This window comes from Heteronotia binoei, chromosome 5, assembly GCF_032191835.1.
Source record: "Heteronotia binoei isolate CCM8104 ecotype False Entrance Well chromosome 5, APGP_CSIRO_Hbin_v1, whole genome shotgun sequence".
NCBI lineage: Eukaryota > Metazoa > Chordata > Lepidosauria > Squamata > Gekkonidae > Heteronotia > Heteronotia binoei.
Window position 1 is genome coordinate 103,783,782 of NC_083227.1, and position 14,454 is coordinate 103,798,235.

Below are 14,454 nucleotides of genomic sequence, written 5' to 3' on the forward strand. Positions count from 1 at the left end.
GGAATTGGATAAACATATGGAACAGAGGTCCATCAGTGGTTATTAGCCACAGCGTATTGTTGGAGCTCTCTGTCTGGGGCAGTGATGCTCTGTATTCTTGGTGTTTGTGGGAGGGCACAGTGGGAGGGCTTCTAGTGTCCTGGCCCCACTGATGGACCTCCTGATGGCGCCTGGTTTTTTTGGCCGCTGTGTGACACAGTGTTGGACTGGATGGGCCATTGCCTGATCCAACATGGCTTCTCTTCTGTTATGTTAACCCTATTCACTGCACACAAAATCCCTCTTGAACAGTTCAGTTTTGCATAGTTTGCAGAAAGCCAGCATTTGATATTTGAAAGCCAGCATTATATGCTGGTTGAAGGTGTTGGAGCAGGACAGGTTCTCCTTTCCCTGAGTTCAAATCTCCAATCTGCTATGAAGGTCACTGGGCGATCTTGGATCTCTTGCACTCTCCCAGTCTAACTTACATCACAGGAATTGCTGTGAAGATCAAATAAAGCAGGAGATAATTGTGTATGGCAATCTGAGTTTTCTTGGAGAAGTGGCTAGATTAAAATGCAGTTGAATTTTTTTTTAATTAAAATGAGAGGTATCTAGTTTGGTGAGCAATATTTGCATAAGACTTGTGGTAGAACAGTCCTTTTCTGATATGCAGTCCCTATTCCACCCTGCCCTCCTGAGTTTTCCCAACACCTGGAGGGCTTTTCTCTCTGTGTGTTCAACCACTGCCACCATCTGGCCTTTGTAGGAATTCCCTAGGAGGGTCAGGACACCCAGCTTCTCTTCCAAGCACTGAGGCCTTGCCTCTGTGTCTCCAGCTACCCAGCACCTGGTTATCAATGAGGCAGTTTACTGTGATTTGTAATCTCCAGATTACAGAGATCAGTTCTCCCAGAGAAAATGGATGCTTTGAAGGGCATCTGTGGCATTTCACCTCACTTGTCCTCCCCATGCTCCACCCCCCATCTTTACATTTAACATCTGATAGAGCAACTGATTGAGCAAGAGTAAAGAAGTTCCTTATCTTAGAAAGTTACCAGATGTTCTACAGCAGGGCTGTCAGACTCATTTGTTATGAGGGCTGGATCTGACATAAATGAGACCTTGTTGGGCCGTGTTAGGCCAGCCATGTGTGTACCTATTTAAATAAATAAATAAATAAATAAATAAATAAATAAATAAATTTTATTTTTATATCCCGCCCTCCCCCACCAAAAGGCGGGCTCAGGGCGGCTCACAGACATGACTACGTCATGATTCAATTAAAAGCAGATAAACATTATGAATACAATACAATTACATATATAGATTAAAATACATAAAAATAGGTGCTATAATTTCTGGTGTCACAATTACATATTATCAGCTTCAGTTACAACATAATATGGCTAGAGTTAGAATGATTTTATCAAGTTAGTCTGGTCCTAATTCAAATGCGAGTTGGAAAAGAGAGGTTTTGCAAGCCCTGCGGAACTGGTTCAGGTCCCGCAGGGCTCGCACCCCCTCTGGGAGTTGATTCCACCAGCGCGGGGCCACTAATGAGAGATTAGGTAGCAAAGATAAAAAAAATTATAAAGGACACAGAAAAACATGAGTGAAGATTTTTTTTAAAAACTTAAAACATGCTTAAAAATTAGCACTTGTTGATCTTGAAGGTTCTTTCTTTGTATTTCTCCCATTGGATCCAGAGAACTGGGCAAAGGAAGCTCTGGCTCTTTCCCTCCCTCCCCAGGGACCAGGAGGGGGAGGAACCTCAACCAATGAAAAAAATTGAGGTTTTGCTCTGTTGCTCCTGTGCGATTGAGCAAGCCTTGCAAAACAAGTTGAGATGCAGAAGGAAGCAAGAGAGAGGGAGAAGGAAGCAGACAAGAGCCAGTTGCTCAGGGGCCTGATAGGAGCCCTCTGGGGGCCTGATTTGGCCCTCGGGCCACATGTTTGACACCCCTGTTCTACAGGGTTTCTATTAATTTGGAGTCTCTTTCAGGTGTGCAGGCCAGCACATGGCAATGGTTGCCTCCCACAGACCTCAAGTCAGAGTTCTGTCTGCCTTGATGGAATCAGTACAAAAGACCTTCGCTACCAGGAGTTTTATCATTTCTCTTTCTCCTCCCACTGACCAGGTCAGGACAGGTCAAAGAAACTTTTCCTGAAGTCTCCAGGAGCTTTTCCCTAAAGTCTTTCTAGTATTTAATTTCTCCAGACCTATGTTCCATGCTTGGAGTGGGGGAAACTTTGACCATCCTACCTATTAGCATTTTTAAAAGGGTGACTGAGGTGAGGCTGGAAAGCAATTGAATCAACTTCCCCTCTCCTGCCTTTTCTCTGCCAAAAAGAGAAAAACTATTAAAAACTCAGTGAAGGCTTTACTCCCCCCAAAAAATGCATTTCTCCACAATATCGCTTTTCTTTTTTCTCTCCTTTCTGCAGCATTGTCCACAATGCGGAACTCTCCTGCTCAACAAGACCATCTGAGCAGACTTTGGCACACTTCAGGCTTCACAAGTCTTTCTGTCGCCACACTTTCCTGCTGCTGCTTTGGCTGTGCCCTGACCTGCCTGCTGCCAGTCCCCACTTGAAACCATCCCTGCCCCCAATTGTGAAAGGCAGCCCTTTTCTAGTGGCTTGGAATGCACCAACAGCTCGATGCTCAGCCTCCTATGGTGTGCCGCTCAACTTGGACTCCTATAACATCCTGGTGAATTCTCAGGAATCCTTTGTGGGTGGGAACATCACCATCTTCTACTATGACCAGCTAGGCTTGTATCCTTTCTACTTGAACTCAACTGTCCCACCCACTGCCATCAATGGTGGCTGCCCTCAGAACACCAGCCTGACAGAACACTTGGAGAAGATGAGAGAGGACATTGCTGTGGCCATGCCTTCGGACTCTTTTTCAGGCCTCTCAGTGATTGACTGGGAGAACTGGAGGCCCCTATGGATACGAAACTGGGACAAGAAAAACATCTATCGGAACATGTCTCTTCAGCTTGTAAGGCAAAGGAACCCTGGCCTGTCTGAGGACAAGGTAGAAATGAAGGCCAGGTGGGAATTTGAGACAGCTGCAAAAGATTTAATGTCTGAGACTCTCCGGTTAGCCCGGTCTCTGCGCCCCAGTGGTTGGTGGGGCTACTACCTCTTTCCAGAGTGCTATAACTACCACTACCTAGATGACTTTGAGAGCTTCTCTGGGCACTGCCCCCCACTGGAGCTGCAACGTAACGATGAGCTAAAATGGCTGTGGGAACAGAGCAAAGCTCTTTACCCTTCAATCTACATGGAGGAGGTGCTGAGAAGCTCCATGCAAGGGAAGAAGTTTGTGTGGGCCAAAGTGGGTGAAGCCCTGAGAGTGGCTGAGTTGCCGTCCTTCCAGCATTCCCTGCCTGTCTTTGTATATGCCAGGCCGTTCTATACCTACACACTGAAGGAGCTGACTCAGGTGATACTAAGATTGTCAACTCTGGCTTGGGAAATTTCTGGGAATTTAGAGGCAGTGCCTAGGAAGGCAGCGTAGGAGAGAGCTCAACAGCAATGTGATGGCAGTGTTGTTATTTCCAGGGAAACTAATCTCTGCATTCTGGAGATGAATTGTAATTGCAGGAGTACTCCAAGCCCCACCTTGAGTTTGGTAACTCTAGGTAATATGCTTGCCATGCTCCATCTTGTTCCAAAACTATCTATAAGAGGTCTGCTTTGAGCCCAGCACGCTTGCTGATATCAGAAATTCGTCTTTTGAGCTGAAATCACACTAAACTGGTAGAGCAAAGTGGCCAAGCTGTGATCTGGAAGATTCTTAGCTGACATCTGTCTAAATGTAGGCTTTGCTGGTGATGTAATGACATCACTTCTGGTGTGACTGGAAGTGACATCATTGCATTACCAGTGACATTCTTAGCATTTGGCCAACATCACTGGCAACAAACTGATGCCAATTCCAGTTGCACCAGAAGGAATGTCATTATGATTGCATTGTGACGATCACCCCTCCTATTCCCCCCCTTCATCCCCCCCCCCCCCACTGCGTAGCTGAGCAGTAGCAGAAGGGCTTACTGGTGGGTGGGAGTTTCCCTGCCCACAGTGGGAAATGGCAAGCTTGCCTCTGCCACAGACATACTTTGTGGCCTTAGGCAAGTTGATCTTTCTCAGCTTTCCATCTGCAGTTGGGGGTATTAATATTGGCCTTACAGATCTATTGTTAGAATTGCAGCAAGACAATATACATGAACGCTGAACGGGCTGTTGAAAGACTCCCAGAAATGGTTGCATTGATTTGGTACTTATGTAAGAATTACAGGACTGGGAGTGGGGACTAATTTTGTTTAGACAAATAATAAGATATAATAAATGTGTTGCCAAGAGGAGAATAGTACTGGCAGAAGAAGGACTTTGCTTCCAGTATAATGCATTTCCCCCCCTTTAGCTTTCTTGCATCAGCTTGTGAACTTCACTATTCGGTGTATGCTGTTAAGTCTGACACATGCAGAACATTTAGAATTCACACACACATTTCTTACCACTTTGCTGGTAACACTTGCTGGTAATGCTCACTGTGGTTTTCTTTACCTCTGATTATGCAGAGCAAAAGTCTATCCGTGTAAGTAATTCTAAAATATTTGGGGGACCTAAGAATTAGAGAGCTGTTGGGAATCCTGATTTTTTATGCTTTTTTTTTTAATGACTTTACTATTTAAAATGTGCATGGTGACTTCTGTGTGCTTTTCCATTTCACTTTAGGATTAAAAATTTTTTTCAATAGGTTGAAATTGATTAGCTGTATGCTTTGATGATAAAATGACACATTGCCCACCAGATATGCACATACAAGCCTATCTTCCTTTGCCCCCAGCAGTGTATTCAGCATTAAATGGAACTGACATTCTCATGTAAAGGCAAAGTAAAAAAATTACAGGCTTATTTAGAAGATTTTGGTTTAGCCTGCAATTAACTTTCTGTAGATCTTGGGTTTCAGTGAAAAGAAACAGCCGGATTTAAATCCAGTAGCACCTCAGAGACTGTGATGGAACAGGCACCTGCCCTCAGTCCTTCAGCTGTCTGAGGCTTGCAAGTCCCGCTGCTGCCCTTTCCCTAATTCGCTGCCACCACTCACTGAATTTGTCACTGCCATCTTAGAGGGACAGTGAGACCCCTCTGGCTGAATCTCCTGGTTTGGAGGTGAAATCTCTGATCTTTGGGGTGGCCCTGGAGAGTTGGCAACCCCCAAAACAGGCCTCCTTTCCTTTTCTTTTCTTTTTTGGTAATGTGCAGAGTGGGGGAGACTAAGTGGTCAGAGCATGTCTCCAGTAGTTAACTTCAAAAATATATATGAATTTATTCAAATTATTTACATTATAAACAGGGAACACATACAGTATATTGATTGGGAAAGGCACCCTACAAGTGAAAGCTTATACTGGGGACCAAAATGGCACAACTGAAACAGAAGAAAAACGCAGTCCTCTACCCCTACACACTTCCCTAAGTACCTTTCTCCCTGGGAGGTTGCAGTGCAGGACAGATCTCATCTCCACCAGACCTCCAGCTCTCCTTCAACTCTCTCTCTCTCTAGAGAGGGCAGGGAAACCTCCAGTCTACCCCAGACTGGTTGCAGCTGAATGCCTTGGAGTTCCAGCTCTGACTTGCAGGGTTCTCCACCTTTGTGGCCTGTTCACCCTGCACAGCCCTTCCACAGGAGTCTCTCCTACTCTTCAGTAGATCAAAGACTGCCTGCTTAGGCTTCCCAAACCCCAGGTCCCAGCGGGGGGGGGGTCCCCCAGTTATACAGGCTTCCCCCCGCCCCCAGCCAGCTGGCCAGTGGGGGGAAGCCCCGCCCCCACAACCACCATGCAGGGCAGGTTTAGAAACCTGCAAACAGGTCCGTTTCAAAATGTGTGTGCGTCTCTGTGCCTTTAAAGTTGAGCAGGAAGTACTTCATGGGAAGGGTAAGCGGCACAGTCCCTTGGTTTGTTTTGCTTTCGTTTCAAAGGAACTAAGTGTGTGTGTGTGTGTGTCAGAGAGAGAGAAAGAGAGCAGCGTAGCCCCTGTTCTTTTCAGATGTGGTTGTGGAGGAACCAGACCCAGTAAGTGTGTGTGTGTGTGTGTGAGAGAGAGAGAGAGAGAGAGAGAGGGTTGCCAATCTCCAGGTTTGGAGGCCCTCCCCCCTACTTTAGGGTCATCAGAAAGCGGCAGAAGCGGGAGGGAAATGTCTACTGGGCAATTATTCCTTATGGAGAATGATTCCCATAGGGAATAATGGGGAATTGATCCGCGGGTATCGGGGACTCTAGGGGGGTTGTTTTTTGAAGTAGAGGCACCAGATTTTCAGTATAGCATCTAGTGCCTCACCCCAAAATACTCCCCAAGTTTCAAAATGATTGGACTAGGGGGTCCAATTCTAAGAGCCCCAAAAGAAGGTGCCCCTATCCTTCATTATTTCCTATGGAAGGAAGGCATTTAAAAAGGTGTGCTGTCCCTTTAAGTGTGAGTTCAATTATGCTTGCCACACCCTTGCTCCTGGCTCCACCCCAAAGTCCCCAGATATTTCTTGAATGTCTCCTGGCTCCAGCTCCAAAGTCTCCTGGCTCCACCCCCAAAGTCCCCAGATATTTCTTGAATTGGACTTGGCGACCCTAAAAGAAGGAGTTCACATAACTCATAACAATAGACTATATGGAAGTGAGGTCTATGCTGTACATTCTAGTGGCCGAAAGAAGAATCAAGATCCTTTCCTCTGGAAGATCAGCATAGTCAGTGAAGGCTGCAGGGCCTTCTTAACTTTTTCCAGTGAGTGTTCCCTAAATTCTGCTTCTTAAAGATGGACCTGAGAAAAAGTGAAATCAGGGGGCAAGACAGAAGACTCAGTCTTTCCTTGTTTCTTACTGTGAATGGACAGTTGAGGAAGTGTCTTAGCAGTTTTTAGCACTTATCCCCAGGTGCCATCCACTTTTATCTGCAGCATCAAATGGAAAGGGACAAAGAAGTGGTATTCTCATTAAAGCTATATGTTCTTTCCTCTGCCCTGCCCTGGCTTTGACAAAATCATGGCTGGAAATTGGTCTCAGTACTCATGAACACACATGTATACTGCTTACCTGTGCTGGTGGCTTCTGGGAAACGTGCAGCAGAAGGCTGCTTCTCTAAGTCAACAATATGTGAATTGACTATAAAGTTTCTGACCCTCAGAAATTTCCTAAAGGTTCAAAAACCAAAAGAACAAGTCCATATTTTTTATTTTCAGTATCATAGTTTGTAAAGTCATTTTTTAAAATATGGCTGATTTAATGCCCTTCGTGTATATGGGGAACAATGTCTGTCAGCAGTGGCTTGGATATAATCTTCCTGTGAATTTATGTGGTGCTTTCTGTTGTTTTTCTAGATGGATTTGGTGTACACAATTGGGCAGGCTGCAGCCATGGGGGCTCACGGCATTGTACTTTGGGGAGATGCAGACTATTCTCGCAATCGGGTAATTTAGCAGCAGCTCTTGAGGCTTTCCATTTCTCTCATGTGTCTTGCTTACTGTTCAACTTTAGGTTAATTGACAAAGGGAGAAACTAGAATTGCATCTTTATATTTTTACTATTTACTTGCAGAAAAAGGCTATGGGGAATAAGCAACAGGAGGAGTGGGGTAGTTATCTTTATTGATAATATTGCTGATGTGTAGGGGGATGAAACGTTCATTGTGTCCTTTGATTTCTGAAATGTTGCAACTACAGCTTTAAAGCTGGGCAATCATTTATTTTACCTTACATTGTTTTACTTACTTAAAACATTTCTATGTTGCCTTGTTGTCACACATGGACTCAATTTAACATCTAATAAATGATAACTATTCAGCGCTAATACTCATATGACTCTTGCAAATCACCAGTGTCAACACTACCATGTTGTAGTTCCCAGAATTAAAACCATCAATTAAAAGCCCTGAACCATTCCTTGTTTCACAATTTCCTAACATGTAACAATGTGGGTGCCTGTCTGACATGTTCAGGAGAGCAGTTCTGTGGAGCTGGAGCCATCTCCAGAAAGTACAGAAAACAGATTTTGATCAGAGTTGAGGTGTTGCAAAGGGACCTACTGGGACAGATGGGTCTATAGAGTAGTGGGAAAATGTGCCTAGATGGGAATTCAGAAACAAAGCCATTTTCTACTCAGGGCATTTCCCACTAGTTGAATGAATGAATGAATCAAAGAAATTTGTGTTTGGCCCATTCAGACTGCAGGTAGAGCTCCTATACTTCTCCATACTAAGAATTCCTTATATACAGACAATTTTCAGAGCGAAGGCCAGGTTTCTCTGTGACATGTTTGTTTTCTATGTGTGAGTCCTTTTCTGTTTGGAGAAGTATTGGTCCATATAACTTGCAGTCTCAGCAGAAAAGGTTTGCTAAGAATTGCCAACTCTGGGTCAAGTAATACTTAGAGATTTGGAGGGCAGGGTTTGGGAAGGAGAGGGGCTTCAATGGGATATGATACCATAGGATCCACCTTCCAAAACAGCTATTTTCTCCAGATGAACTAATCTCTGTTGCCTGGAGATCAGTTGGAATCCCTGGAGATCTCCAGCCACCACTTAGTACCAGTTGACAACTATACTTGGCACAGATTTATCATTCTAGTGAGGTCTTTTTTAATAGAGATCTGTCTGCAGCTATTGTATGAAGGATGGGATTGAACTGATAAGTGTTGAGGTAACAGAGGAACAGAGAGGAAGGGGACAGGATGAAGAATAGCATGGATCACAAGAAAGGTACAAGAAGACAACAGGGGTTTCAGCATGAAGAGGAGAGGAGGTGGTATAAATGCTGTAACAAGTGTGGAAGGCAGAGGTTGCCAACCCAAACCTTTTCCAAGGAAATCTTGGAGACTATCTTTTCTGTTAAGATAGCACAAACTCAGGGCCGTAGCCAGGATTTCATGTTCAGTGAGGCCCACAGCATTTGGGGGGGGGGCAGGGACCACCTGGTTTGGTCCTAAACACTTCCTCTGGTTCTCAAGTAAAGCAACAGCCCCCTTCCCCATTTGTCTAACTCAGTAAACCTTCCAGGGGGATCCAGCTGCAAGTAGTCTTCTCCCTACCCCCACCTCGTGCTGATCTGAAGACCCTACAGTAATAATGCTGCACTTGTTCAGAGTGGTGGCAAATGTTGGTGAGCAAAAGGGGCAGATTGGAGGCCCTCCAATGGAGGGGCCATATAGATGGAAGGGTTTTTTTTAATGGAGTAGCCTGGGCTCCCCTGTAGCTATGGGCATGCACGAACTGCTATGTCCACAATCTTCTCTCCAGCTCTGGGTTGGAAAATACCTGGAGGTTTTGGGGGCAGTGCTTCAGGAGGACAGAGTTTGTGGAGGGGAGGAACTTCAATGTGGGATAATGCCATAAAGTCCACCTTCCAAAGGGGCCATTTTCTCCAAGTGAACTGATCTATGTCACCTGGAGGTCAGTTGTAATAGAGGGAGATCTCCAGCCACCACCTGCATGTTATGATATAGTATGTATACTATATCATAACAGACCAGAAAAATGTACCGTGATGTCATTAAGAACTCTAAAATATCTTCAATTATACCTGTACTTCTTTAGGGAAAATATAACACCCAAATTCAATAACCATACACCAATTATGAAACAAATTGTGATGTAAGGTTATACAAAAATATACCAGTTCACACAAAAGAGTCCATATCAGTTTGAATTGAATCATCAAAAGTCCAAACATACATTGTAATGTTCCTCCAGTAAGATATATACCAGAATGATGCTTAAATCCATTCAGAAGTCTTGAATCCTCTATCTTACAGTAGCGCTGGTCATTTTCCAGTCATGGTAAGACATTTAAAGCTTCCAGTGTTCCAGCCATCCCTTGACTGGTTACTAGCTTGAAATCCCATTTCATCTGCTGTTTTATCAAAGTCAGAACTGCTTGGCTATATCATATTCAGAATATTCATATGTCATCAGAAGTACAATCTTTCTCATGAAAGAAAGATTGTACTTCTGGTGACACATGAATATTCTGAATATGATATTCATGCTCTTTTGTATTAATTGGTATATTTTTGTATGAACTTACATCACAATTTGTTACATAACTGGAATATGGTTATTTAATTAATTAATTGGTATATAACTGGTATATGGTTATTTAATTAATACAAAGGAAGTAGACCACACAATTGGTATATGGTTATTTAATGGTTATTTTATTTAATTAATACAAAGGAAGTAGACCACACAATTGGTATATGGTTATTTAATGGTTATTTTATTTAATTAATACAAAGGAAGTAGACCACAGAAGACTGAAGTTGAACCCCTTTCCACTTCCGCTGTAGACTGTTTGCCTCAATGGAGCTGCGGAATACATTTAAAACTGCAGGGCTCTGTCACAGGCTTCCCCATATGATGCTTGGGGGGCCATTTCAAAACACAGATGACCACTACCCAAGGATTCTGTAGCCTTCAGTTCAGTAGGATCCTGGTCTCAATTTAGACAATTTTAAGAGCTAGTCAGATATAAGCAACTAACTTTCTCTCTTTGGGGTTGATGTGAATACACGCATCATCATAAACTTTAAGGAACTTAATCTAGCATTAGAGATTTTCTCTGGCATTTTGTAGCTCTCTGCTAATTGCTTAATTGTTCTTTCTCATAGACCAATTGCTTGAAGATTCAAGACTACCTGATGAGCACCTTAGGCCCTTACATAGTCAATGTGACCATGGCAGCCAAACTTTGCAGCCAGTTTATCTGCAATAACCATGGCCGCTGCATTCGCAGAAGGATGGACTCTGATACCTACCTGCACCTCAATCCCCTTTCCTTCCAGATCCGTGCAAATACAGATGGCAGTCAAACCCGGCTGTCAGTGACAGGGGCCTTAAGCCATCTGCAGAAGAACAAGCTGAGGCAGGAATTCACCTGTCATTGCTACCAAGGCTGGAAGGGTGAAAACTGCCATTCTCGGGGGAAGGGCATGAGACTGTGGACATGGGACTGGTGCATTATTGGGATAGTTCCGTTGGCACTATTGGTTTGGCATTTGTGAGCCATTTGGACCTGTTACTTTATCAATGTGAATTTTGTGAAGCCAATACTGTAAGGTGAATTTCACTTCCTTTCACTAGGTGGAGAGAAGGGAAGAGTGCTACAAGTACGTTGTTTGGTGGCAGAAGTCTTGTTAAGTGTTCCAGCTGTGTGACTCCCCTAGGATATCTTCTCCTTTGGTGTCTCTCTGAGAAAGTGAAGTCATCTGGGTTTTCCCAGTTTCATCCATAACCTATGCAGGATTCTATTCCTCCAATACACAAAAGATTTTTGTTTAGTTTTGTAAGTATCTTCACCAGCATAGAAGCAGCTTTAAAAAATTCAACATGGTGCACATTCTCCTAAACTGTGACAAGAACAGTAGTTTTCTAATCCTTTTTTTAAATGAAAAAAAAATTATCCAGCCAAGATGTGATATTTATAACAGTTTTAAAAAATGATGTGGTTACCTTTTACAGTATCACAACGTATTTAAGAAAATTATTTATGCACAGAGCAAACCTTTCCTACTTGAACCAGTTAGGTGTCCTTCAACTGTGATGTTTTAAATGTATGTGTAAACTACTTCATTATGAAAGGGGGAAATAATAGTTTAATTTTTAAATTAAATATTTTTTTTCATATGACTTGTACTGCCTTAGCACTTGATTCTTCTAAATTGCTGCATAATGATTTCCTGTGAACAGCATTACAACTGATCTGTTTGTTGTAGTACTGCCTGCACCTCTCCCTCGCCTCTTCCATATGCAGGAATCTTCATAGGCAAAGGAAGCAGCAGAGGGACGTATATTCGAAACACAACTAATTAAATCTGAATTCAGCCCATTCTGTTTGTTAACTGTGCAATGGAAATTATTCTGAATAAAATTGCCTCCAACATTCAGATATAAATTAAGTAGGTCAGATCTGGTTAAATGTCTGCTGGTGTCTTAATGTATTTATTCTACTTTTCCATAGGCAGTGATGGGAGAGTGCAGATATGTCCATCCCTCAAAAAGATCTTGTCCAACTAGAGCAGGGGTGGGGAACCTCCATCCCGAGGGCCATATGCGGCCCTTGCGGTCACTTGGTGTGGCCCTCGGGAATTGTTGGGCTGAACCAAGCCATGTGGCAGCCTCTCTGGGGCCTGGCTGGCCAGCGAGGATTGTGGGGCCTAGCCGCACTGTGCAGCAGCCTCCCCAGGGCCAGGCAGGGATCTCAGGGCCCAGATGTACTGTGCGGCAGCCTCCCTGGGGTCTGGCTGACCGACCAGAATTGCTGCAGGGCCTGGAAAAGTTACTGTCACAGTTCAGTTTGCACTTGATTATCCCAGATGGTGTGGCCTAATATGCTAATGAGTGTGTGACCTAATATACTAATATTAGGGGATGTGGTCTAATATGCTACTAAGTTCCTGCTGGGCCGGGTGTGTGTGTATGTGTGCGTGCCAGATTAGGCTCTCCCCACATGACTTCAAATAGAAAAACAATTATTTGCATTAATTTTGCTGGCCTGAATCATTCTTCCTTGGCAGAGCACTGTTTTTTAAGTTGATAATTTTTTATGGCCCGCGAATAATGTTATAAATATCCATATGGTCCTTGGCAGAAAAAAGGTTCCCCACCCCTGAACTAGAGATTGCTTAACCTACATTTCCACTGCACAGTAGCCCTGTTCACAAGTTGCGGTGAACGCATGTACAATCCATGTACAGTGTACGCTCAATTGCTCTTTATACATGTGTTGAGTGATTTTTGTTACATTCAATGCACATAAAGCTGAATGTGTGATTGAAACCCTGCATTTATCCAGATACTGGTCCCTGTTTTCATTTATAAAGTAAGTGTGTGTTGGCTTTCTTACAAATAGATGTAGACATGTACATGTGTGAACAGGGTTAGTATTGTACCTGGTAGGCATTGCTGTGCACAGCATTTCCCCAAATCAAATTATACTCTTTCACTGGCTCAGGAAAGGTTCATTCAATACAAAAAGGGAAGATCTTTACCAGAGTTATTCCAGCATCAGGCACAAGCCTGATGGAAAAGAAATGAATTGTCCAGGGTATATTGTGCTGGGTTTAGGACACCTCACCATTCATATGTAAAATTAGGGCCCTGCTGCCACCACTGCCTAATTCAGAATCCTGGTGGCAGGAAAAGATGGAATGGGGGGGGGGGGGAAGTTACCCCTGCCTCCTTGTGCCCATAGGGAAGATAGTGGCCTTTAAAATGGAAAGGGTTTTTTTTTTTTGCCTCTTTGTCAGGAAACATCTCTTGGGTGAGAACTACAGTTTCCTCCCCAGTGGTGGTGGTGGGGCTATAGGTGAAAATGTATTTACCATCTCAACCAATTGCTGAATTAATGACCCCAGTGACATGATGCAACAAAAAAAGAACAAAATCATTATGGAACAAAATAAGCACTGCTAATAAGCACAACTAAAATAGCACTGCTGTGCATAGCACTATAACATGGCTTGGGGTTCTGCTTCCTCCCACCATGCAGCATGAAGTGAAGTACAGGAACTGAATCCTTCCCATTATCCCTTTTCAGCTCAGAAACCCCAAGAATATAATGATGGTGCTAGAACCCTGTGTTTGCCCTCTAGTGCTCACAGAAAGCCACACAAAGGCTATGTTTTAAGGGGTAGAAGGAAGGTGGTGTGGGGTCATGTTGGCAAGATCCACTTTTAGCCTTTGTGCACATTCACCCTACAGGCTTACAGATGCATACATGGACAGCTCTCTCCCTGGCACTGGGGGCCTTATGTTTTTCAGAGCTCCTGATCACATGGAAAGAGCTTGATAGGTGGTGGTGGAGGCGAAATTGCTGTTAAGTCAATAGCAAAAGATATTCTGGTGCACTGGAGGGAAAATGTACCATCAAACCTGGGGCAGCATCTTTTGAATTTAAAAGTTTTTATTAGTTTCAAAGAGTTAGGAATAGGGGATAAGAAGGGACAAAAGATAAAGATTACAAATCAGTCTTAATCTGCATAGAGAGTACTTTCAAAAAATACAAGTCTACATCTGCTATACTTTCTTAAAATACATAGGTTGTCGCATATTGTTATCTCTAAACATTGCATCATCAACAATTTGATGTTTTGCATTATAAATCTTTTTGTTAAAATACCTGAATTTGACATTTTCAGTAATAGCAATCTTGTAATACAGAATACAGGAAAAAGGAGATATGAATTCACACCAGAGAATCTAAAGAGTCTTGAGTATCTAGCCAGGACCGGAATAGAATTTCAACCAATATTTTCTTGCTTCTTCCTTAGATTTCCCAGCCAACAGCTGGGATAAAAAGTCCAGCGCTGCAGTTTCCAGAATTTTTCCCACCAAGTCCATTCTCTTGGGAATTTCCTGAAGTTTCCATCTCTGGGCCAAAAGAATCCTGGCTGCTGTATTATGCGCCAACAA

General features: G+C 43.4%; 1 protein-coding gene across 3 annotated transcripts in view; it reads left to right on the plus strand.

Moving 5' to 3' along the window:
* The window catches only part of LOC132572654 (hyaluronidase-4-like), a 44,910-nt gene extending 33,240 nt beyond the window's left edge, over positions 1–11,670 (plus strand). For 2 of the 3 annotated variants that reach the window (XM_060239965.1, XM_060239966.1), the window contains exons 2-4: positions 2,428–3,436; positions 7,370–7,459; positions 10,653–11,670. In XM_060239965.1, the coding sequence (XP_060095948.1) occupies positions 2,428–3,436; positions 7,370–7,459; positions 10,653–11,045 (1,492 nt within the window). In that variant the 3' untranslated portion in view covers positions 11,046–11,670. The remainder of the gene's footprint in view (positions 1–2,427; positions 3,437–7,369; positions 7,460–10,652) is intronic. The other variant, XM_060239968.1, reaches the window with a different exon arrangement.
* The last annotated feature ends 2,784 nt before the right edge of the window (positions 11,671–14,454 follow it).